General features: G+C 38.6%; 2 protein-coding genes across 2 annotated transcripts in view; both read left to right on the top strand.

Annotated features, from left to right (window-relative positions):
- Positions 1–26,191, top strand: part of DNAH6 (dynein, axonemal, heavy chain 6) — a 318,529-nt gene that overhangs the window by 126,228 nt on the left and 166,110 nt on the right. Inside the window, exons 18-28 of the mRNA XM_012644194.1 lie at positions 2,968–3,180; positions 3,889–3,981; positions 5,329–5,448; positions 9,090–9,270; positions 11,812–11,908; positions 14,060–14,279; positions 15,607–15,771; positions 15,855–15,968; positions 18,406–18,531; positions 18,617–18,772; positions 19,042–19,203. Coding sequence (XP_012499648.1) covers positions 2,968–3,180; positions 3,889–3,981; positions 5,329–5,448; positions 9,090–9,270; positions 11,812–11,908; positions 14,060–14,279; positions 15,607–15,771; positions 15,855–15,968; positions 18,406–18,531; positions 18,617–18,772; positions 19,042–19,203 — 1,647 coding nt within the window. The remainder of the gene's footprint in view (positions 1–2,967; positions 3,181–3,888; positions 3,982–5,328; positions 5,449–9,089; positions 9,271–11,811; positions 11,909–14,059; positions 14,280–15,606; positions 15,772–15,854; positions 15,969–18,405; positions 18,532–18,616; positions 18,773–19,041; positions 19,204–26,191) is intronic.
- Positions 24,705–26,191, top strand: part of LOC105810247 (nucleolin-like) — a 5,921-nt gene continuing 4,434 nt past the window's right edge. The window contains 2 exon segments of the mRNA XM_012644186.1: positions 24,705–24,831; positions 24,834–26,189. Coding sequence (XP_012499640.1) covers positions 24,741–24,831; positions 24,834–26,189 — 1,447 coding nt within the window. The 5' untranslated portion in view covers positions 24,705–24,740.

Raw genomic sequence — 26,191 nt, 5'->3', positions numbered from 1 at the left:
ACTTCCCTCTATGCACATGTGTGCTCTTCAGTTAGTTCCAATTTAATAGGGAGTACATGTGGTGTTTGTTTTTCCATTCTTCAGATACTTCACTTAGGATAATGGTCTCCAGTTCCTTCCAAATTTTTGCAAAAGGCCTTCTTTATGGCTAAGTAGTATTCGATAATATACATATAGCACATTTTGTTAATCCACTCATGTATTGACCAGCACTTGGGTTGATTCCACATCTTTGCAATTATGAATTGTACTTCAATAAACATCAGCATGCAGGTGTCTTTTTGATAAAATGACTTCTTTTCCTTTGGATAAAGACCCAGTAGTGTGGGATTGCTGGATCAAATAGTAGGTCTACTTTTAGTTCTCTCAGGAATCTTCATACTGTTTTCCATAGAGATTAAAATGTCTATACTACCCAAGGTGATTTACAGATTCAATGCAATCCCCATCAAAGTACTAATGTCATATTTCACAGATGTAGAAAAAATAATTCTAAGCTTCATGTGGAACCAGAAAAGAGCCCAAATAGCCAAAGCAGTCTTAAGCAAAAGGAACAAATTGAGAGGCATCGTGTTACCAGACTTCAAACTGTACTACAAGGCTATAGTAACCAAAACAGCATGGTATTGGCACAAAAATAGAGACATAGGCCAATGAACAGATCAGAAAACCCAGATATAAAACCATCCACATACAGCCAACTGATCTTTGACAAAGCAGACAACAATATACACTGAGGAAAAGAAGGCTTATTCAATAAATGGTGCTGGGAAAATTGGTTAGCCACATGCAGAACAATGAAACAGGATCCATACCTTTTATTTTTAAATAATATTTCACTGGGTATATAATTCTGAGTTGACAGTTTTTGGGTTTTTTTCTTTCAGCTATTTAAAGATATCCTTTCATTATCTTCTTGCTTGCATGGTTTCTGACAAGCAATCTGCTTTAGTTTTCATTCTTGTTCTTCTATAGATAACATGTCCTTTTTGGTCTTACCACTTTCATGATTTTCTCTTTGTCCTGATTTTTAACAGTTTGTAATATGATATGCCTAGGCATGTGTTGTTGTTTGCTATTTGTATCTATTCTGCTTGATATTCTCTGAGTTTCTTGAATCTGTGATTTGTTGTTTATTTTTAATTTTGAAAAATTTGCAGTGATTATTTCTTCAGGTATTTCATCTGCTCTGTTTTCTCTCTCTCTTCTCCTTCTGTGATTCCCATTACATGTATGTTTTGCCATTTGATATTGTCCCATAGGTCTTGGATGTTCTGTTTTGTTTTTATTTTCCTTTTCATTGTTTGCTGTTTGTGTGTCAGTTTTTGGAATTTATATTCACTTATCTTTAAGTTCACTCAAGTTACCTTTAATTCCTCAGCTATGTCAAGTCCATTAAAGCCCATCAAAGGCTGTATCACTGATTTTTTTTTCATTTTTAGCATTTTTATTTGATTTGTAATTATACTTTCTATCTCTCTGTTGACATTTCCCAACTGATTTTTCATGCTATCTACTTTTTCATTAGATCCATTAACCTATAAATCATAGCTATTTTAAATTCTCTATTTCCAATATCCTTGTCATTTCTGAGTCTGGTTCTGATTATCATTTTGTCTCTTAGATGTGTGGTTTTCTTCCTTTTTATATGCCTCTTAATTTTTTTTGTTGAAAGCCAGACATCTTACATAGTACAGTAAATAGTGAGGTATATAGTTTTTATGCTTAGAGATGAGCATGCCTTTCCTTTAACTTGGCTTTTTGTGTGACATGTTGTACTAACTCTAGTTGGGAATTGGGCTAGGTTTAAAGTTTGACATTGCTATGTTTACCCTCACTGCATCACAGCCTTCAAATTTTTCTAATGATACCTTGTGTTTAGGGTTTCAGCTGGTTTACCAAAGGTTATTTTTTTCAATTTCTGTTTCTCCTGACCTTGGATCCTCCGTTTATGTTGTGCCCAATTAAGAATCTGTCTCTTTCAGCTTTCCCCTCTGTATTCCATAGTATTTTTACTCAGTACTTGTTAGCCTGGCAAGAAAGGTGGGGAGGAACGTTTGCTTATGTTCTGATTAAGCTTCTATCTTAGCAAGACACTATATCTCTTGTACTCAGAATTGTGATCTTCATAGGTACTTCTGCTCCCCCTCCAGTGTAGTGCTGAGCCTAGCATGTATTTGTGTCCCTCCCCCAGGGGTAGACCTTTTTTTCCATGTCCCATTTCTCCAGTTATATACAGATACCTGCAATGAGTTATCACCAGTGCCTTAAAGTGACAGGATTTGTTGCTCTTTTCCCTGCACACAAGCGTTTTGTTCCATGGGTGAACTAGAGGAGATGGGTTGGTTAGAGTTACAACTAAAAAAAACATGAAAGTTAATCAATGGAAAAATGGACAAATAAACTGTGATGTATTCATACAATCAAAGTGAATGAAAAAGAAAATACAGGTACACTTACCAATCACCTGCATAAAAAATGTTAAGAGTTCCAATAGTGGCTACTGTTTCCCTCCCCCAGCCAGCACCATAAAGGAAGCTTTCTTGGAGTCATTCCAATCTTCCCTGCCAACATTCCCAAATTTGGAGGCCCAAGGACTTTTCATTCTCATGCTACCCCACACTTAGCAATTTGTTTTCAAAGTTTAGCTGAATCTTCTTACTAGTTTATATGTCACTGTAGGGAATCTGCCCCAGGTAAGCATATTCTCAGTTACTCTTTCTCTCTGTGGAGAAACCTGTGGCAATCAGTCTTGCCCCAAATTTTGATTTAATTCTGCCCCACAAACTCAGTTTTCTGATGAGTTCAATAAAATTCATTGATATAGAGTTTTTCCAAATTTTTCTTTGTTGTAAGAGTGTAAGTTGGGCTCATTCCAGTTTCTACATTCCCAGATTAAAACCAGAAGCCTTTGGTTGCATTTTTAAGATAAAAAGCGTGGTGTCTCTGAGAGTGTTTGTTTTCCAGCTTCCAGTTATCGTTGACTTAAGGAACCCAACTTTAAAGTCTAGACATTGGGCAGCTATTGAACAAACAGTTGATGCCAGCCTGGTGGATGCTGAAATTCCATTAACCTTGGAAAGGCTCTCCGAGCTGCATGTTTTTGACTTTGCACAAGAAATCCAGGACATATCTGGACAGGCTTCTGGAGAAGCTGCCTTAGAAACACTTCTTAAAAAGGTAAATCTGGAAAATATATACACATACACATATTCTGAAAATTAGGGAATGTCAAGGTTTTCAGATTCAACATAAAAATCATCAACTTTTGGTTATCTGGATGAATTTTTCAACACTGCAGCTTTCACTCTCTCATTATCAATCATCCCTTTGTTGTTTCCTTATATTTAGTCCTCATTATTGTTTCTATTGCCTCTATAAATCTGCGCGTTCTGCTCAGCCTATAGCCCAACAGGAACTTGATGGCAAAACATTTTGAAATGTGCTTGCTTATATAAAGAACCCATACCAAGAAAGATAATTTAAAACAAAATACAATATCTTCCAAACTACCAGAGAAGTCTAACTGTGTTAAATGCTTCAAAACGCATTGAGAAGACTTTCCTACTTGTGACACTACCTGCTTACCCTAAAAATACATGTACACCTACCAATTGCCTGCATAAAAAGAAATTTTCCTTGTAAAGCATAAAATGGAAGGGTATGCACATTAAAGTGTCACAAGCTATTCATATGTATTAACATTAGTAAAATAAAATTAAGCAAATCAGTTTCATATAACCAAGAAGAAGATTTTAAGAATTTTAAGAGCAATGAGGAAGAAAATGGGATAATTATGAATTTTTTACTTATTTCATTCCACATGCATTTATTAAGTACCTAAACACAAATGAATTAAAATATCCTAAGGCTTGAATTATTTCTAAGGTGGAGGATTCTTGGAAAACAACTGAATTTGTCACTCTGCCTCACCGTGACTCCAAAGATGTATTTATCCTGGGTGGCACAGACGACATTCAGGTGGGTAATTGGGTTATTGAAAACTTATGGTAAAGGTCCTAGCCATACCTCATCCTGAATCTTCTTTAGGAGATCGTGATGAGGTAATGAAATATGAGAATCACTAAATAAGAAAAAAATCTAATTGGGAAAGCAAGATATAAATATGAATAATTGACATAAGTGCTTGCACATGAAATATTTAGAAAAGCAAAGAGATCAGTTATGGCTGAACTGATCAGACAATCCTTCCTAGACCGGCCACAACAAGCTAGAACTTAACAATGGGCAAGATTTGATCAACATGGAAGAGAATAAGGGGCATTTCAAACTGTTTAAACAAAGCAAAAAAACATGAATGAGTATTTTATGTTTATAACACATTAAGAGTCTGAATTCACTTGAATTTATTGAAACTAGGAGTAGATGGCATGTTCTATCAACCACAAAAGATAAATCTAACCCATGAGTTTGGAATATTCTTAGTCACTTAAAATCTGAAATCACATTTGTTTAGCAAAGGGAGCTGGGTCATATAGCCCAACTTAAAAGGCAAAGTCCTGGCAAAGGGGGGTGAGGGGGTTTCCCCCACTTTTCTCAGGCCAGAATTGAAGATAAAATGGCCTTTCCAGGTGTGAGTTGGAAGAACAAGACCAGATATCAGTCCGGGCAGTGGATGGGAGAGCAGACCCAAACAGAAGGCCAGTCAGTCTGAGGCCAGGTGATGCCAGGTGATGCAGTTTCAGCTCTCAAGAAGTTTATAATTGAAACAAACCATTAAATCCCAGATTAACAGACACATTTTTTAAATTTGCATATTCTGCCTGGGATGCTGCTGCATAAGGGGCAGCAGTAGGGGAGGGACGTGAAGGGAAAACTATCTGTAACCATTCAGAGCTTGATACGAATGAGTTCAGTTTTCTCTTCCTTAAGATTATTGAGAGAAAGTGATAATGCATTGGACAAAAAACAGCTGATTTTTACAAGTGCAGGGTATTTTAAGAAACGAAGGCCTGCCTGGGTGACCAAATTGTGTAAAGAAGGTATACCAGTTACCTATTAAAAATAGTGGGGCAAGAGACAAGAAGAATGTTAAACTAAACAAAAACTTGTGCCATTAATAATTACAGGAACAGCAGAGATTTGACAATCAGAAGTCCCTGGGTGACCTTTGAAAGAGCATGATAGTGGATTGTAAGCCACAGTGATGAGAATGAGGAGGGGAAATTGATAAGTAGGAAACAGTAGGTGGGGCTAAGCTATTCATTCAAAGATGAATGGCCTTTAACTCTTGGGATTAAATATCTGAAATATTACTGAGAGAACAAATAAGTGGCACTGCATATATTTTCTTTCTCTTTTTTAAAGGTCCTTCTTGATGATAGCACCATCAACATGGCAACCATTGCCTCATCACGTTATGTTGGTCCACTGAAAACTCGAGTAGATGAGTGGCAAAAACAACTTGCTTTATTTAATCAAACACTGGTAAGTAAGGGTAATTTCAAATCATGGACTTGGAGAATAAGAGAGCCATAATGATCTTAGAAATAATTTGTTTCATCATTGAAATATTATATGGTTTTAAAATGTAAGATTTAATTGCCAATCTGTTATTATGTTTAGAATGTAAGGGAAATGCACATATATGGAGCTATTCTTTATGGAATTATACGGTTGAATGTTACTACCATCACCCTTGTGCAGGCATATCTCAAAAATATTGCAGGTTTGGTTCCAGACCACCACACTACAACAAATATTGCAATAAAGGGAGTTGCATAAATTTTTTGGTTTCCGAGTGCATATAAAAGTTATGTTTATACTATACTGTAGTCTATTAGATGTGCAAAAATACAGTGTCTGAAAAAAAATGTGGAAGGGCCAACATGGCATACTGGAAGCAGTCTGCACAATGCCACTCTTGCAGAGAGAATCAAAAGTGGCAAATAGATATCCACCTTTGGATCGATTGAATGAGAGCATGGGGACTCCACAGATTGGAGGTGGGAGTGAAGTGAAGAAGAGAGAAGTGGGATGACCTGTTTAGCAGGACCCGAAGTACATAGAGAAGGCACCCACGTGTGTGGAAGGGACAGAGGAGAGAACCCCAGGCTCCACACTTCCCCTGAGGATACTTCAGCCAGACAGGTGGAAGGACCCCTCCACTGCAGCAGGCCTCTGGACTGATACAAAGACCTGATTGGAGGCTGTGCAACTGCATTGCTCCAGAGAGAAGGCATGGCTGACTTACGAGCCTTGGGCACTGTAGCTGGTGCCACTGTGACAACCCAACCTAAGAATGCTACTCCTGCCCAGGGGTCAGATCTGTGACTGCTGTCCCCACTTGACCCTGCCAGGCAGAGAGGAAGTAAGGAATCCCAATGCTTGTGAGCACCCCATGAGCAGGTGACATGCATCCCCACTGCCACTGCCACTGCCACCACTGGAGGACCTGGGCAGAGCAGGAGATCACAGGCCTGGTGCCCACTGCTGTGGCCTGGGTGATCCTGCTCGATAGAACCTCCTGTGGGACCCGGGCGAAGCACACGCTCGTAGCCCTCGGTGCCCACCACCCACTGCCACGGTGGCTATACCACTGCCGCTGCCACTCTCGCCACTGCCTGGGAGGGCCCAAGTTGGTAGGCAACCAGTGTATCTGGTGCCTTTGGAGCTGGGTGGACTGCACATCACAGACACACACCATCACACACAGGTGCCCTGGGTACCATGCCCTGTGGGCACCCTGTCCCAACCATGCAAGCAGTGCTGCAGCTGTCCTGGCCCATGTGCATGAGCACCATGCCCCGCAGACCTGCTGCATCCCAGGCAGGCGTCCTGCCCCATGGGCCCACTCTGTCCCACGGGCCCACTCCACCTTGTGAGGCCCGCTCTGCCACAAGCCTGCATCACAACCTATGGCCTGCTCCACCCCAGGGGCCCATTCTGCCCCATAGGCCTGCTACACCCCACAGGCCCACTATGCCCTGCACACCCACTAGGCCCTGCACATGTACCATACCCTGCACACACCTCACCCCGCCTATACACCCAGCACCTCAGCTGCTCAGGCCCACACACACATATGCTATGCCTGGCGGACGTCCTCCATCTGGCATGCATGCCCCATTCCACAGGCCAGCCCCACCTCACGTGAACACCTTGCACCATGGGCTAGCCCTGCCACAGTGGCCCAGTGACAACTACAGGGGAGCAGATATAACAGTTAAAAAGTCTGAAATATTGCAAGAATTACCAAAATGGGACACAGCGACATAAAGTAAGCACGTGCTGTTGGAAAATGTTGCTCACAGACTTGCTCAACACAGCGTTGCCACAAACCCTCAATTTGTAAAAAGCACAGTATCTGCAAAGCTCAATGAGGCAAATCACAATGAGATGAGATATGCCTATATTATTATTTTGCTGTGAAATAAATTTAAACAATGTACATTTATCATCTCACAGTTTCTGTGGGTCAATAGTTCAGGCATGGTTTAACTGAGTCCTCTGCTCAAGGTTTCACGAGGCTGCAATCAAGATGTCAGCCAGACTGGGTTCTCATCAGAGGTTCAACTGGGGATTCCAAGCTCACTCAGGTTGTTGGCAGATATTATTTCCTTGCAACTCTAGGACAAAGGGCTTCAATTTCTTGCTGGCTTTCAGCTGGAGGCCCTCCTCAGCTCCTAGAGGTTACCCACAGTATTTTTATCTGTAGACTTCCCCAGCATGACCATTTGTGACATCAATCTAGCAAGGAAGAAAAAGTCTCCTGGCAAGACGGCTGTTACAGTCTTATGTAACATAAACATAATCACATACATCCTGTTACCTTTGTTACCTCCTTTATGGCTAGAAGCAAGTCACAGGTGGTGCCCACACTCGAGGGGAAAAGATCACACAAGAGTGTGACCACCACATCTTAGGGGCCACCTTAAGACTCTTACTTTCCTGGAAGTACACTCATTGTTGCTTGAGGTCTCCTTGGAACCCTTCCTGGTGGTTCACATCTCCTTTTTATTTTATTCTACCTTAGGTGATTCCATAGTAAAACAAAGAACCCACTTACCCTGATCTCACTTTGTTCCCATCCAATCTCTTTCTGGGATTCCAGATTTTTAGCTTGACTTATTAATAATTATGTTTAGGTTTCTATATATTCTAATGTGAAACCTTATCTGTGAAATGGTAAAGGCAGTAAATGGGGAAAGATGATTTGTGCCAACATTGTTTCAAAGAGAACCCTTTAAGAAAGCCACATGAATACCTCATCGTCTGACCCTTGTCCAGCCTTCTGGACTGATGGCTGAGCCCTGTGAACAGAGGGACTAAGATCAAAGTTAAAGGGTATGTTTTCATAAAGGGTCCTTAAAAGAAGCTTGTGCTGAATAGTGGGGACCCTCCAGAGAATTAACTGTATAGAAACTGTGAGACCTGAGATAAACCAGGAAGTGGTTGTGACATTAGGGCTTAGGCATAATTCCCAAATCTGGAGTGAGGAGCGAGAAACTCTTCCATGGATCTTGGGTCCACACCTGCAACGGCAGGAGGCATAGAGAAAACGCAAGGTGTATGGACTTTAATGTCTGACCCTGCACTTCTGATTTCTTCTATTAAAAGTGATTGTCTCTAAAAGGAGAGACACTACATGATTTTCTTCTTCTTCGCGGTACCACATGTTCTGTCATGAGCAGCTTTTAAAAAAAAAAAAAGGTGAGGGGGAAAATGGAGACATAATTGAGACAAACAAAAACAACTTTTTAATTATAACCCTGTGTATATTTGGAGATAGTTACTAAACTTACCACCTCCCGAACCCTCCATATTTCTTTAAATAAACATCTTGTTACCCCCTAGAATTTCTCCTGAGGGTATTTTGATCATGTTTCTCTGAATCCATTCTGGTTACTACATAGTAGACTCATTATAACCTACTCAGAGAGTGGGATGAAGTCAGACAGAGGTGAGTCTTAAAATCTTCAGGGAATCTAATTTCAAATGACCCGTGAGGAGCTATTAAACATCCCTGAAGGAAAAAGATAGTAATTCCCCACGTAATGATTTTTAATGTAACCATATGTTTTTAATTTGGGAGTTAAAATTTGCTAATGTCCATATTTTTCTCCTAGGAAGAGTGGCTGACCTGTCAGAGAAACTGGCTCTACCTAGAAAGTATTTTTAATGCTCCAGATATTCAGAGGCAATTACCTGCAGAGGCCAAGATGTTCCTGCAGGTGGATAAGTCATGGAAAGAAATTATGAGGAAGGTGAACCGACTGCCTAATGCTCTTCGAGCCGCTACTCAACCAGGTATGAAACAAAATTTTAAAAAACAAACAGTCAAAAAGACTTTGCAATCATCTAAAATGTTTTTCATCCATGAAAATCTAATAACGTGGTACATTCAACCTTTGATTCTATTATAGTCAGCATTGATGACTAGGAATATTTGCATTTGACACTTGTTAAGCAAATGTGAATGGAACACTGTACTTTAATTATTGTTATCATCTTTCAGCTTAGTTTGTAGTTTGTAATTTTGCAACATAAGAATCAGTTTCTTTTTGATGTTTTTATGACTTAGGGATATTGCAACAGGGTATCAGTGATGTTTTCATCTCCCGGTTTTGACAAGACATATATTTGCATCCAGTTGACCTATTCTGTTAAAGCTCCCCCACAGAGTTATAATCACAGAAATTTCCACACCTTATTTTTAATTCATCCATTAAAACTAGTTAAAAATATGACCACTTATTGCAATTTTCTAGCCTCAAGGTTGAAATCTATTTAATAAGTTCTGTTTCTGTGGATGTGGAATCCAAGTCTTTCTGGGCACACATGCATGACTATTGAACTTTATGTTTTGTATCAAAGCTTCGGCAAGCTTGCGTGTTGTTCAGCAAATGGCAGCACATGGCATATGAAGTCCCCTTTGTCTATTTTTGTTCTTGTTGCATTTGCTTTTGGGGTGTTAGTCATAAATTCTTTGCCTACGTCGATGTCTAGAAAAGTTTTACCTATGTTTTCTTTTAGAATTTTTATGGTTTCTGGTCTTACATTTAAGTCTTTAATCCATCTTGAGTTAATTTTTGTATATGGTGAGAGATGGGGATCCAGTTTCATTCTTCTGCATGTGGCTATCCAGTTCGCCCAGCACCATTTATTCAATATCCCCAGGCAGCTTCCCTGCTAAGCAGAGGCAGCTTAGTCGGCTGTGCTCTTTGCCCAGACACTCTTCGTAAGACAGAAACAGAAAGGAAATACTGTATAGAATGATAGAATTGAAAACTCTTTTGGGCTTTTAGAGGTTGCCCATATGCCTTGGCTCGGGGCCTTTTTCCAGTCAGCAATCATGTCACGCCAGCCTCTGCCTCTGCCATCGTATCTCCTCCTCGGCCTCTGACCCTCCTGCCTCTCTCTTACATTGGACTCAACAGACAATCCAGGATAATCTTTCCATCCCATGCACCTCAACTCAGTCACATCTGGAAAGTTTCTTTTCCATGTAACATATTCACAGGTTTGGGGGATCGGGACATGGGTGTCTCTACGGGACCAGTATTCTGCCTACCATAACCAATTAATTGTCATGTTCAAAATTTTTGCTGTAAACATATTAATATTTTTGATTACAGAATGCTATCCCAGTCCCTACTAGACTTGTTATAAACTATAACTTTTGAAAATTTATTTAAAAATCTGATCCCAAAATACATCAGTCCTAAGGACTTCGCATAAGAAGTATAGACCTACATATATCATTTCAGGTGATGATAAAGCTATGAAGAAAAATAAAGCAGGGTAAAGGAGCTAAAGAGTGGCTGTATGTGTGTGAGAGAGAGAGAGAGAGAGAAAGAGAGAAGACTTTTTTGATAAAGTGGCTTTTGGGCAGAAACCTGCAGGAATGAGAAAGTGAGACATGTATGTGATCTAAGGAAAAAGTGTTAAAGTCAGAGAAAAAAACAAAGGCAAGGCTTCCGAGGTGAGAGCATGCTTTGCATGCTCAGCTGTTAACAAGGAAGCCAACGTGGGCTGGAGTGAAAATGCCCAAGGAGAAGGGCTTATTAGGAGATGAGGCCAGAGAAGTGTGTGTGCTTGGGCAGGGGGGTGGGCATCAGATTGGGTCATTGATTATGAAGAGCCATGGAGGGCATGGTGAAGACTTTCGATTTGATTCTTGGGCAGGTAGGGAAGCCAGCTGCTATGATCGGCACCAAAACTATTAATATAAGGACAAAGGAGATATGGATCTTGCTCCTTAATGAGCTGTAGTTTAGTGATGGTCCTATCACAATTTTGGCATATAAAGATGGCAGAAGACACAGAAAAGACAGGAGTAAGAAAGTGGCAGAGGTTGGGTAGGGTATAGAGACTGGCTTTGTTTGGAGGTTCAAAGAGAAGGAAACTGCTTGGCTTTGGTTTGTGTACTCCTAGCCCCCAAAAAGTGGGAGATGCCAGCTAAAAATGTTTCACATCAAGTATACTTGTTCACATATGGTAAATGTTAAAATTAATATTATTAGGGGGAATAAGGGGATGGGTAAAATCACACTTAACAGATACAATGCACACTATCTGGGGGATGGGCATGATACAAAAGCAATTTATGTAACCAAATCATTTGTACCCCCATAATATTTTGAAATAATAAATAAATAAATAAAATAATATTATTAAAAGTAATACTTAAAAGTCTTAGCCAATCCCCCAGTTTTAATTTATTAGATAATTACTTTGTCAAATAATACCAAAGTTTTTACAATGTTAATAGCATATTTTATTTCTATTTAAAATTATATTCTCTATTTTAAGATGATTTTACCAATACATTTTTATTTCAATAAACAGGGCTTCTAGAGGCTTTTCAAAACAATAATGCATTACTTGACCAAATTCAGAAGTGTCTAGAAGCATATTTAGAATCAAAAAGGGTTATCTTTCCAAGGTAAGTTTATAAAGCAACCTAAGATGTTTTTTAGTACCTAGGATTATTGGTCAATTTGAGGTTATGATTATAACCCCAAAGTACCAGGGAATCAGAGAGGGAAACAAGAAGGATCTACAATAATGAAAATCCAGCTAGTATCATGATTAGGCAGTGTAAGTCTCAAGGATAAATATAAAATATTTAGTAAAGTTCGAGTGGGTAAGTATGCAAGGTGCTGAAAAGATTCTTGATTGCAGTATTGTTTTACTGTTTTACTGTTGAATGAATGTGCTTGTGCACATGCATGTGCCATGTGTGCACAGATGCGTAGTGAAAGATTAGAGAGAAATGTGCTGCCTGAGCAGTTTTCTTTAGGTTAATTGGTGGGGACACCTTTCAGATCCCCAGGATGTCTAGGCTTCAGGAGAGTGATGCCACCCTTCTTCATGTGTGTAGAGGGAGCCCTTGGTACATCTCTCCACAAAAATATCTTCCTATCTCTAGCCTCTCCAGCCTTAACACTTTGGTACTCTCAAGTAAATGAGAGCCCTAGAAATGGTTACATTTTCACATCTGGTTATATTACTCAGAGGGGCAAGGTTTGGTTAGGAACACAGAAGTCACTCCAGGTGTTTAGAGCAAGTGTTTTATACAGGGAATTAGAGGTTTTCACAGGTGCTAGAGGCAGGAGAAGTAAAGAAATGAGGGCCACTTTGAGGAAATATGAAGGTGTAGGCAGAGATCTCAGGGAAGCACCACCAAAGTCTCAGTTCCCTATAACAAGAAAAGGGGGTGATTATCGGGAGAACACCTGAAAACCAAGGACAAAACCCTACCCCCTTCATTCCACCCTTACTTAAATGGAAGAATAATGGCTTCTGCTTGCCTTCCACCTTCTCAGTCGCAGAAGAGTATCTCATGGGCAGAATCTAATCTGAAAGTTACTGGAAAGAAATTCTAAGAAATGTCATTTTAGTTTCTGTGTAATATAGGCATATTGCTAAGTTGACAACTAACAATCAAGGGCATTTACTAAATGCTGGTTTGTGCACTTAGTCCTTCAAAACATAAGAGAGTTAGGGATGGGGACAGCAGTAGAAAGGACCCTTGCTGATTGGGAAAAAATGTTTAAAAATCATTGTCTTAAATCTTAATTGTTAATTGCTCTAACCTGCTATAGAATGAACTAGGATAGTCAGTTGGGATAATAAATCAAATTCTTTTGGAGTGATTTGGAGAGGTTAAACATAATACAGAAAGTATATTACATGAAGACTGGCATTTGCAAGAATATTTTTAGTTATCTAGAGCGGGTGGGGATGAGCAATTTTTTTATAAAATGCCATATAGTAAATATTCATAGCTTTGTAGGCCATATAGTCCCTGTTACAGCTACTCAGCTCAGCCATTATAGCACAAAAAGAGCCATAAACAGTATGTCTGCATGGCTGTGTGACAACACAACTGTATTTACAAAAATAGGTGGCAGACCAGATTTGGGCTGTAATTTGCCAACTTCTGGTCTATAGCAAAATAGTATTCTTTAAGTTTACAATTTCCTTTACCTATCTTGCTGGTAAGATATTGAAATTTATACAAAATGCTTTATTTCTAAATAAGTATAACCTGTTATAGTTGGAGGTGGTGCATTGTATTCCATTCTGTCATTTTTCCTCACAGTAGCACATATTGCAGGGAATAGCTTGTATCTTTGGATTAATTGAATGGCCCAGGGTACATTCACAGAACCAAACAGGGTTCTTCTGCAACCACCCATTCATCTATTATCTGTTCAACAAACACCGTATAGAATACAGGTATGTGAGAAGTACCAAGCTAGATTCTAGGGAACACAAATAATATATCTTTACTCTAGGAGCCCAAAGCCAAGGAAGCTAGATAGGTAAATAAATCAGTATTATAACAAGAGTTAGAATTTTTACAATTTTTTTTGAAAAATATCTTTTATTTACTAGGCATTAATTCTAGGTGTTTGAGATGCATCATCACTAAACTTCACAGCAATGTCTTCCCCGGAAAACCGGTATGATTGGAGGTCCAGGAAATCAGTGGATAGGGAAGAGATGAGGCTAAGGAATTTATTTTTTATGTCTGTCTAAGGCTTTACTTCAATGTCCAGTTATATTTTAAGGATGTTCTTTAATGCAGATTTTACTTCTTGTCAAATGATGAACTTCTGGAGATTTTGGCCCAGACACGAAATCCACAGGCTGTGCAGCCACATTTAAGGAAATGCTTCGACTCCATTTCAAAGCTCGAATTTGCTCTCATGCCTCTTGCTGAAGGAAAAATTCCTGGTTTTGATGCAGAGCCAGAAAAGGTGTATACTAATGATGTTTTAGCAATGCTGTCACCAGAGGGAGAAAGGGTACGGTTCTTTTTGTTTATAATTCTTAATTGAAAAATTTTGTTACCCTTGTAGGGGTGGGAGTAGGGGTCTATTTATTCTCACTCTAAGCAGTTTCAAGGATAACCAAGATAAAATTCTTGCCCTCAAAGAGCTCAAAGTCAAGTGGAAAACTAGTCAAACAAACAATTAAAAATTACCACAGGAAATGCAATAACAGAGACATGTGTTCTGTTCTTAGAAAGAGAATAGAGAAAATTAGAACATGTCTTACTCAACTCTCCACAAGAGACGCAGTGGTGGATGCGTTAAAAGCACTGGTTGTGCTGCCAGGCCACCTGGCTTCAAGTCCCATCCTGTAATCTTGTCTATAAACTAGGGATTGGTAATAGTACCTGACTGAGGGAAGGATGAGGATGTTTGGGAGTTATTATATGTAAATTAGAGCAGTATCCTGTAAGCACCATGTAAGTGTTGGTTATTGGTGGCAGCATCTCCAGGGCACTGCACAGTGCCAGGCATATGGGAACCCCAAGAGACTGAATGCATTAGCAGACTGTGAGGAACCCTGTGACTTCACAGAGGAGGCCCACGCTCGTGCTCACACACACACACACACACACACACACACACACACACACAGAGTTAAGGGTGATGGAGAGGAGTATCTGCCATGTGGGCATGGAAGAGTGGATCATTCCAGACAGAGGAACTGCAGGAAAATACCAAGGAATTGGATCCAGTAGAGCACAGTAGTGGATGTACAGGAGTAGCAGGACCACATAAACATTTTATCTGTTCTGAATTAATCCTCTCAGAAAAGAATTTGCTCATTACTGATGCAGAAGAAGAGAAAGGGGAAGACCAAGGACAGAATCTTGGGAAAACACGAAATTTAAAGGGAGAGTAGAATAAGAACTGATGAAGGAGACCAAAGCAAGCAGTACAGTCAAGGCACTGGAAGTCCAAAAAATAAATATGAGGAGGAATAAAAAGTGTCAATTGGACTTTTCAGTTGAGAGAACATGGGTAACCTTAATGAGAACAGGTTTAGAGAAGTTGTCGGGGGCAAAAATTAGATGGCAACGAGTAGCAAAATGAAAATAAGTGAAGAAATTCACACAGTGCACACAGACTCCTCTTTGGGGGAGCTGGTGCCAAGGGGGAGCTGTAAGATAAAGCAATAAGTTGGGGGGGATAGGTACATAGCAGAATATAGCAAGTTCCAATATTTGTGGCCAGGCTTCAGCATTTAGGTAGTTCAGGGGTTCTATTATGGAAATACGGAAGATGTACGGTTTACAAGTCCCACACGAGCCATTTTATCGTTGTTCTGATTACTTTCTAGGTTAGCTTAGGAAAAGGCCTCAAGGCTCGAGGCAATGTGGAAGAATGGCTTGGTAAGGTGGAGGAAGCCATGTTCACATCTCTGCGTCGCCTGTGCAAAGCTGCCATCGCTGACTATCAGGGGAAACCGAGGACAGCCTGGGTGATTGCTGGTCACCCTTCTCAAGTAATTCACACTCGTTAAATTTTCATCTCAGAATCCTTTTTTGATGAATGCATCACACATTCAAGGAAGATGTTTTCTTGCAGGTTATCTTGACCATTTCCCAAATTATGTGGTGCCGGGATTTGACTGAATGTCTGGAAACAGAAAATAGTGATCATGTAGAAGCCCTGGAGAATTTTGAAAAAGTAAATTTTGAGGTGAGAACTTTAACAGAATTATGTTGAACATGTCACTGTGCAGAATGGTCTCAGTTTTTTTTATTAGCATGGTTACTGCAAATGCACTTTATTTCAGAAATTCTAATGCTCTGAGACAAGTTCCAAAGCCTTGGGATTCTTACTAAAACCATTTGTGTATAACTTTTCTTATGGACACTACCTTGGTGTTTGTGTCGTATTTATATGAATACTTATAAAAACAAGAGAAAAAACAATGCAAGAGGAAAACATCAGGGTTATAATAGTTTGCAACTTTTAAGGAGAAATTGTATTTACTAGGTCCTGGATAGCTCTCATGGAAGTTTATTCAACCAAGGAAAACCTCTGGATTTGTGCCACTTCTATTTCTAGGCTCAAGATGTACTTTTTTGCTATTTTAAAGAACCACAGGCAGCTATCAAAAAATGATAAATAATTGAATGAATTTAAATACCATTCTACAAGAACTTTTTTGCTATAGCTGGGAAATGCTATTTTACAGCTAAGCCTAATCTAGCCTCTTAACAAATTTTTAAGTGCACAATACAGTATTATTAACAATAGGCCCAATGTTATACGGATCTCCAGAACCTATTCATCTTGTATAACTGAACCTTTATACCCATTAAACAGCAACTTCCCATTTCCCCCGTCCCCACCCCCAATAACTACCATTTTCCTCTGTTTCTATGAGTTTGACTAGTTTTAGATAAGTCATATAAGTGGAATCATGCAATACTTCTCCTTCTATGACTGGCTCATTTCAGTTAACTTAATGTCTCCAGGTTTATCCATATTGATACATATGATAGGATTTCCTTTTTTAAAGCTGAATAATATTCCATTTTACGTAAATACCACATTGTCTTTATCCATTCATCCTTTGATGGACATTTAGTTTCCATATCTTGGCTATTGTGAATAATGCTGCAATGAACATAGGAATGCAGATAATCTCCTCTAGATCCTGATTTTAGTTCTCTTGGATATGTGCCCAGAGTGGGATTGCCAGGTCATATGGTAGTACCATTTTTAATTTTTTGAGGAACCAGCATACTGTTTTCCATAATGGCTGCACCATTTTTACATTCCCTCCAACAGGGTACAAAGGTTCTCTTTTTTCCACATCCTTGCCAACACTTGTTATCATTTGGTATTTTTTAATAATAGTTATCCTAACAGGTGTGACTGGTATGTCATTATGGTTTTGATATGCATTTCCCTGATAATTAGCATTGTTGAGCACCTTTTCATAAATAGCTGTTGGCCATTTGTATGTCTTCTTTGGAAAATGTTATTCAAGTCCTTTGCTCAGTTTTAATTGAGTTAATTTGGTTTTTTGCTATCAAGTTGTAGGAGAAATTAGATTAAGGATTTAAACATAAAACCTGAAACCATAAAACTCCTAAAAGAAAACACGGGGGAAACACTTCATGACATTGGCCTTGGCATTGATTTCTTGGATACAACACTAACAGCACAAGCAAAAAAAGGCAAAAATAGACAAGTGGGATTGCATCAAACTAAAAAGCTTCTGCACGTCAAAGGAAACAATCAACAGAGTGAGGACAACCTAGGGAATGAGGGAAAATATTTACAAACTATATATCTGATAAGGACCTAGACCTACTCTTTAACTCCAAATTCAATTCTACTTCCAAGAAATATTGCATTTTTAAGGATTCATCCTTAAAACAGAAAAAGGAGTGAACAACTTTCTTAAAATAAGAGAAAACAGTCTCATGAAATTCCTCAAAGGAATTTCACCTCTAGAGCCCCAGAAAAGAGAAATGATTCCCAAAGAAAATTCCATCAACTTCATGTAGAGGTGGTCCCTGATCAGGCCTGGCCTGAGTGAAATTTTAGCACAGTGGTACAAGGCCCTCAGAGGCGCTGCTCTTCTTTGAAAAAGATTTAACCATTTAGGTAAAAATCAGAAGCTAAATCCTTCCAAAAATGTTTTCATTTTATCAGTCATTGGCTTGGTTAAAACAATCAGGCTTTCTGACCATCAGTGGAAAACTACCCCTGAAAATGAGGATTATCACCTTTATCCGCATTTAACTTTCAGGGGACTGGTCTCCTCTAGAGACATCATCACCCCATAGTGTTAAGAGCATGGGCTTTCCTTGAAGCAAATGTCCACTCACATCTCATTTTTGCCTCTTTATGACTGTGTGACTCCCATCAAGTTACTTACACTCTCTGACCTTCAGTTCCCTCAAATGTAAAAGGGGGGTAGAGATGGTATCTACTTTATAGAAGCCTTATGGGAATTAAATAAGTTAAAGTATCATCCTGTTTGGTCACAGAATTATAGATCCTTAAATCTAGATGATTTTAGCAATGTCTACTCCAAATTTAATAGTGAAAAAAATACAGTATATGTGCAAGCTGATGTTGGAAATTTCACCATGACAATTTTTTTAATTCGTAGAGACTAAATGCTCTGGCTGCACTAGTTCGGGGCAGTCTTCCTAAATTACACAGAAACATCATAACTGCATTGATTACTATCGATGTACATGCAAGAGATATAGTCACCGAGCTTGTTCAATCCAAGGTAAATGTTTCATTTAAGTAAAAGCATATACTTCTTTCTGAAATTGGTGTATCTAATATATGCATCATTTATATCACTTGTGTAGGTAGGGACAATTGACTCCTTTGACTGGCAGAGACAACTGCGCTATTATTGGGATATAGACCTGGATAATTGTGTGGCTAGAATGGCACTCTCTCAGTACACTTATGGCTATGAATATTTGGGTGCATGCCCAAGATTGGTTATTACTCCTCTCACGGTAAGTTATTGATCACTTAGGTTAATATTGACACAAGTGCTTTTTTATCAGAAGTCTTGAGAAGTTTCATCTACCATTAACTTTTGAACGGATTTGCTGTGAAAGATTTGCATTATTTAAGTATGTGCCTGGGCCTTTGAATATATTTCAATTGCTATAAAATCTGTCATGGAAAACAGTGACCCTCATCCTATAGAGAGGAATGACTTATAAATTTATGGCTAGAGCTAGTTCCCTTCAATAATGACAATTTATTGATTTTTTTTCAGGATCGCTGCTATCTTTGCCTCATGGGGGCTTTGCAGCTTGACCTGGGAGGTGCACCAGCTGGTCCTGCTGGCACTGGAAAAACAGAGACTACCAAAGATCTAGCAAAGGCTCTTGCCATCCAGTGTGTGGTCTTTAACTGTTCCGATGGCTTGGACTACAAGGTACAGTCTCTGCATCTGAATATTAACATTAAGTATTTTATGTGTCTTTGTCTACTTGTAACATGACATGACAAAATAAGGAGAGACTGAGGTGATGGCAAGCAAGGGAAAAGAGGTGGAACAAAGAATGGTTAAAGTGGAATAAATAGAGCAAGGGAGAAGAGTCAACACGTGGTGGCCTGGGTAGTCTAGGTAAGAATCAAGGCCAGGAGATGATTGGTCAAATGATGGGGGGAAAAAATAGCAGGGAACCTAGGAACAAGGAACAAGCTTATAGGAAGAAATGAGCATTTCAGAGAATTGTGTATTGAAAATGAAATATGTAGGAGGTGAGAATTCATGGTGAGATTTTTCAGTGCAGCAGTTCTCAAACATTTTGGTCATGGGACCCCTTAATACTCTTAAAAAAATTATTGAGACTTTCAAAGAACTTTTGTTCATATATGTTACCTCTGTTGATATTTACCGTGTTAGAAATTAAAAAACAGGTATATTTTATATATTCGTTTGTTTTAAAATAAAAGTAAACCCATTATATGGTAACATAAACATTCTTTTTATAAATTCAAAATCTCTAATGTTTAGCATAATTGAAGACAGCAAGATTCTCATATTTGCTTCTACATTCAGTCTGTTAACATATGTTATTTTGGTTAAAGTATTTGAAGAAAATCTAACATCACATAGGTAAGTACTCCCAAAAGAGAGGAATATTTTAAGAAAGTTTTTAGGTAATTGTTGATAGTCTTCTTTGAACACACCAAAACTTGACAAGTGGTAGCTTCTTAAAGGTTATTTGCTATGTAAAAACTGAAACCACAACCTTTTCATACTGTGTACTCTCTTGAAAGAATGAGAGTGAAAAGGCAAATGAAACTTCAGTATTATTACAAAATTCTTCGACCTTGCAGACCCTCTGAAAGAAACTATTCAATTTGCAGAAATCCTTGCTTTTTTTAGTTCTTCTGATCGTTGTTATTAAAACTTTAAAAACACCAGAGAAGACCCCACATAGCAAAAACAATTCTAGGCAATAAAAACAAAATGGGAGGTATCAACTTACCAGACTTCAAACTTTATCATAAGGCTGTAGTAATCAAAACAGCTTAGTACTGGCACAAAAATAGAGCCACTGACCAGTGCAACAGAACTGAGAACCCAGATATAAAACCATCCTCATATAGCCACCTAATCTTGGACAAAGCAGACAAAATCATACACTGGGGAAAAGAATCCTTATTCAATAAATGGTGCTGGGAAAACTGGATAGCCACATGTAGAAGACTGAATCAGGATCCACACCTTTCACCTCTCACAAAAATCAACTCACGCTGGGTAACAGATTTAAACCTAAGGAGTGAAACTATTAGAATTCTAGAGGAAGATGTTGGAAATACTCTTCTAGACATTGGCCTAGGCAAAGAATTTATGAAGAAGACCCCAAAGGCAATCACGGCCACGACCAAAATAAATAAATGGGGCCTGGTCAAATTAAAAAGCTTCTGCACAGCCAAAGAAACTGCCACAAGAGCAAACAGACAACCTACAGAATGGGAGAAAATTTTTGCATGCTACAAATCCGATAAAGGGCTGATAACCAGAATCTACTGAGGCTTTTTTAAACAAACCTCTGGTTGAATCTGATGCACATTCAAGTTTAAGAACCACTGTTCTAGAGTATACTCAACTGCCACTGATCTTTGTATCTCAATTTTTCTTCTTTCTTATTTTTTTTAATTTTCTTGGGATACTTCCTTGAGCAATTTCTTTTCCCATTCAAGTCTATGAATATCCAAGACTATCTTTATTTGGTGACCATACTTGATTGGTAATTTGAGAGAAGGTAGAATTACAGATTCAAAATCATTTTCTCACATGACTTTGAAGGCTTTACTTCATTGTCTTCGTGTATCAATTGTGTTAATGACAAGGTTTAATACATTTCAATAATAGCTTAATACATTTCAATAATAGCTTAATACATTTTGGAGGGTTAATAATATTTTACTTCCTCTCTCTGGATGCTTATGGGGTTTTCTCTTGATTCTTGGTATTATGAAATTTTACAAGGATGTGTCTAGATGAAATAATTTTTTTCATTCATTTTTTTGGCATTTTGGGGCCTTTTTATCAGAAACTATGTCTTTTTTTTCAGCCTGGTGGAACTTTCTTTTACTGCTTCTTTGTTTAACATTATATCTCTGTTCTTTGTTCTGGATCTCCCTACTTTTGTTCTCCACTTCTCTTAAATATTCTCCTATTTTATTTTGCTTGTTGCTAAAGTAATTTTTTATTTGTTTAGATTGTTAAACACATGAACACTCTTATTTTATCTTTTAAGCAACAATTTTTAAAAAATGAACTTATTGAAAGGATACTGGGATAGTGGGATGTCTCAGAGAATCCACAGAAGAGTTGAACATGACTCAGGCAGGGTAGGGACTGGGACAGTATCAGGCACCTCCTTTAGGTGCTTTAAGGTCTTCTCTTTAGAACCTTGCCAAGAAAAGGGAGAATTCATATTTCAAATTTTGGAACTGGGATTCTAGTTGGCAAACTGGGTTCAGGTGACCATCCCTAGACCTGTGGGCTATAGCCAGAAGCAAGGGTAGAGTCAAATTAATATGGGCATGCATGACTGTTGAGAGCCAGGTATAGTTGGCAATTTCCAGGGAAAGGAGAGTGGCATCCTCTAAGAGTTTCTGGAGCATAAGATTTCTGAGCAAAAGAAGATTATCTCCCAAGGGCTATTCTTTCCTGCCTTAAATGTTCCTTCTAGTGTTGATGTTCCCCAAGCCTCTGACCGGACCTCTTTCCCTATTTTCTCTACCTGCTCTTCCTCATTCCTGACAACCTCACAAGAAAGAGAACAATTCCTTGGTCAGAGGAACTGCCTTTCTTAAGACCTAGTTCCTACTCCCCCAGGAACTCTCTTGTCCCTCAGGATTTGTTTCCCTTTGAAACTCTTCCTTCCTACATAAAACAAACAAAACACTCAAACACTGGGTTGGTACTTTGTGTTTAGACACAGTGCGAAGCATATTATCTCATTTACCTTCCCAGCAATCCTCTGGGGAAGGTATTGTCATCACTGCACAGATGGGAGTGAGATTTGGAGCAGTGATTTGGGGTCACCACTAGTAAATGGCAGAGACAGAATTTGAACTCATCTTTTGATTTAAGTCTAATTTTCTCTCTTTTTAAAAAATACATGTTACATGTAAATTAAGAAACAGAAAAAGATATAAAGAATAAAATAATGAATATTTATTTAACCACCTCCCAGTTAAGCAATAAAATGTTACCAGCACATTTGAAGCCCCCTGTATCTTTTCACCAGGGATAACTTCTACTCTAAGTTCAGGGCTTAGCATTCATATGTATGTATATGTATGTGTGTACCCCTAAATTTAAAATATAGCATCATTCCGTGTGCTATATTCTACAATTTGATTTTTCCATTGAGCACATTGTCTATGAGATTTATCCAGGTTGGTACTATAGTTCTGTTTTATTCATTTTCACTGCTCTATAGCCTTCTGTTCTGTGACTATTCCATAATTTATTCATCCATTCTCTTTCTGATAGGCATCTAGGCTGTTTCTAATATAGTATTTTGCTACTGCAAGCAATGCAGCAATGAGCATCATTACATATGTCTCCAAGTACATGGATGCATGGTTTCTCTAGCCTGGGGTATAGGCGTGGGTCTCAGGGTACATATATGTCTTCATGTTCACTCAATAAGGACAAATCATTCTCCAGAGTAATTGTAATAATTTATACTCCCACTAGAACTGTATGAGTTGCCTCCACTCCACATCCTTGCCCATGCTGCTGGCTCTTTAATTGTTGCAATTGGAGGAATACGAAACAGTATTTCATTGTATTCCCCTGGTTGCTAGTGGGGTTGAACATCTTTTCAAATGTTTATAATCATTAGGACTTTTTCTTCTGTGAAATACCTATTCACATCATTTGTCCATTTTCTCTTGGCTTGTTTATGATTTTTTTTATTGACTTGTAGTTTTTACTAATTGTTCTGTCCTCTGAAAAAGGACATTGATAGCCTAATAACAATGAGCACCTCTAGTACCCAGATTGTGGTCTTAAATACCAATTCGTACTAAAAGTAAGCAGAGCTGGTTCTAGGTGTGGCAGGAAATGCATGAAATGAGCCTGCAACATCTTGTCCTACCTGAAACAATAAAAAAATACCAAAAATTATTGTGATCATATTAATAACAATCAGAATCTTACTAAAAGGGACTTCCATTGGCCAAAGATGAGACAATATAAGAGTAGTAATAATAACTGTGGTAGATCAAAACACATAAAATATTTTTGAATTCATGAATATAAAATTATTCATGTAAAAATATGAAACAAAACACTCTTCGTTCATTTGGAGGTTTCTAGAACAACTTATTTGAAAAATTGATGAAGAGAAAAAAATTAAGCATTTACCCTGCCTTTCCTATGGACTGTTTTTCAGGGTAATAAAAGAATCAATGAGGAAAATTCTCCTTTATAGAAGAATCACAGTTAATAGATGGAGAAAGGATGACAACATTAGAAATTACTATTTTGCTATTTATTACATAAAAATGTAATAAATCTAGCAATGACCATCATTACTAAAACCACTATGTTAAAGATTAATTGGAAAGTGTATAAGTGATGAATCAGGCTAATAATCCGTTGATCAATAATAACTTCACTAAAAGTGGGACAATCAGGAAATATGTTTCTCCTATTATAATATATAAACTATGAATTTTTCCTTTTCAAAAAAATTTAAACTTCAACCTAATAAATCCAATTAAGTCTCTAGATTTCAGTACCAGTTTTCAGAAAGTATAGGTATATGAGATAACAAAATATGTTAACACCACAAGAATAAAATCAGTTAAATATAGAATGAGAGGAATACTATAGGGAAAATAATCTATAGATCTTCAAAAATAAATTGCATAAAAGAAGGAGGATGCAGGTAACTTTTATAGATCTAAAGAGATTTAAGAGACACGATAACCAAATGCAACGTTTGGACCTTGTTTATATCCTTGTCCAAACAAACCAACTGTAAAAGGACAATTTTGGTACCACTGAGGAAAATTGAACACAATTCAACATTAAGAAATTATTGGGGTTTTGTTTGAGTATGTTAGTGGTATTGGTTTGAACAATTTTTAGGTTCTTACATGTTAGAGAATTTATGGTGAAATAATACGACATCTGGGATTTGCTTTAAAATACAGCAACAAAAAAATGTTCGGGAATATTTTAAGAACAGCAAAATATTGGTAATTGTTAAACTGGATGATGTGTACCCTCTTATCTCTTGTGTGTGTTTGAAATTTTTCGAAGTAAAATCTTTTAAAAAGTATAAAGCCAAGTCTCGAGCTCTAGCTGGCAGCGAGGCGTACGTGCTCCGGGATCTTCTGTACCCGTGGCCGCCATCGACGTCGCTTAGTTCCTCTAGGTTTGTCTCTGCCACTTGCCCGATACATACTCCGCCATCATAAGCTGCCATCATGGTGAAGCTCACAAAGGCAGGTAAAAATCAAGGTGACCCCAAGAAAATGGCTCCTCTCCCAAAGGAGGCAGAAGAAGATAGTGAAGATGAGGAATGTCAGAAGATGAAGATGATGACAGCAGTGAAGAAGAGGTTATCATCCCTCAGAAGAAAGGCAAGAAGGCTAATGCAACCCCAGCAAAGAAAGTGGTGATTTCTCCAACAAAAAAGGTTGCAGTTGCCACACCTGCGAAGAAAGCAGCTGTCACCCCAGGGAAAAAGGCAGCAGCCACACAGGCCAAGAAGACGGTTACACCAGCCAAAGCAGTTGCGACACCTGGCAAAAAGGGAGCCACACCAGGCAAAGCACTGCTAGCAACCCCTGGTAAGAAGGGCGCTGCCACCCCAGCCAAGGGAGCAAAGAACGGCAAGAATGCCAAGAAGGAAGACAGTGATGAGGAGGAGGATGACAGTGAGGAGGATGATAAGGATGATGATGAAGATGAGGAGGAGGATGAATTTGAACCAGCAGTGATTAAAGCAGCAACTGCTGCCCCTGCCTCAGAGGACGAGGATGATGAGGATGATGAAGAGGATGAGGATGAGGATGATGAAGAAGATGACTCTGAAGAAGAAGCTATGGAGACCACACCAGCCAAAGGAAAGAAAACTGCAAAAGCTGTTCCTGTGAAAGCTAAGAGCATGGCCGAAGATGAAGATGAAGAGGAGGAAGATGAGGATGACGACGATGAGGAAGATGATGAAGAGGAGGAGGATGATGAAGAGGAGGAGGAGGAGGTGGAGGAAGAGCCTGTCAAAGAAGCACCTGGAAAACGAAAGAAGGAAATGACCAAATAGAAAGCAGCTCCTGAAACCAAGAAACAGAAAGTGGAAGCCACAGAACCAACTACATCTTTCAATCTCTTTATTGGAAACCTGAACTCGAACAAATCTGCTCCCGAATTAAAAACTGGTATCAGTGATGTTTTTACTAAAAATGATCTTGCTGTCGTGGATGTCAGAATTGGTATGACTAGAAAATTTGGCTATGTGGATTTTGAATCTGCTGAAGACCTGGAAAAGGCCTTGGAGCTCGCTGGTTTGAAAGTCTTTGGCAATGAAATTAAACTAGAGAAACCAAAAGGGAAAGACAGTAAGAAAGATCAAGATGCCAGAACACTTTTGGCCAAAAATCTTCCTTATAAAGTCACTCAGGATGAATTGAAAGAAGTGTTTGAAGATGCTATGGAGATCAGATTAGTCAGCAAGGATGGGAAGAGTAAAGGGATTGCTTATATTGAATTTAAGACAGAAGCTGATGCAGAGAAAACCTTTGAAGAAAAGCAGGGAACAGAGATCGATGGGCGATCCATTTCCCTCTACTACACTGGAGAGAAAGATCGAAGTCAAGACTATAGAGGTGGAAAGAACAGCACCTGGAGTGGTGAGTCAAAAACTCTGGTTTTAAGC

Source organism: Propithecus coquereli, unplaced genomic scaffold (genome assembly GCF_000956105.1).
Source record: "Propithecus coquereli isolate 6110/MARCELLA unplaced genomic scaffold, Pcoq_1.0 Scaffold208, whole genome shotgun sequence".
In the NCBI taxonomy this organism is placed as follows: Eukaryota; Metazoa; Chordata; class Mammalia; order Primates; family Indriidae; genus Propithecus; species Propithecus coquereli.
Note: the sequence above shows the minus strand (reverse complement) of the source record. Positions and strands in the feature narration are given on the sequence as shown.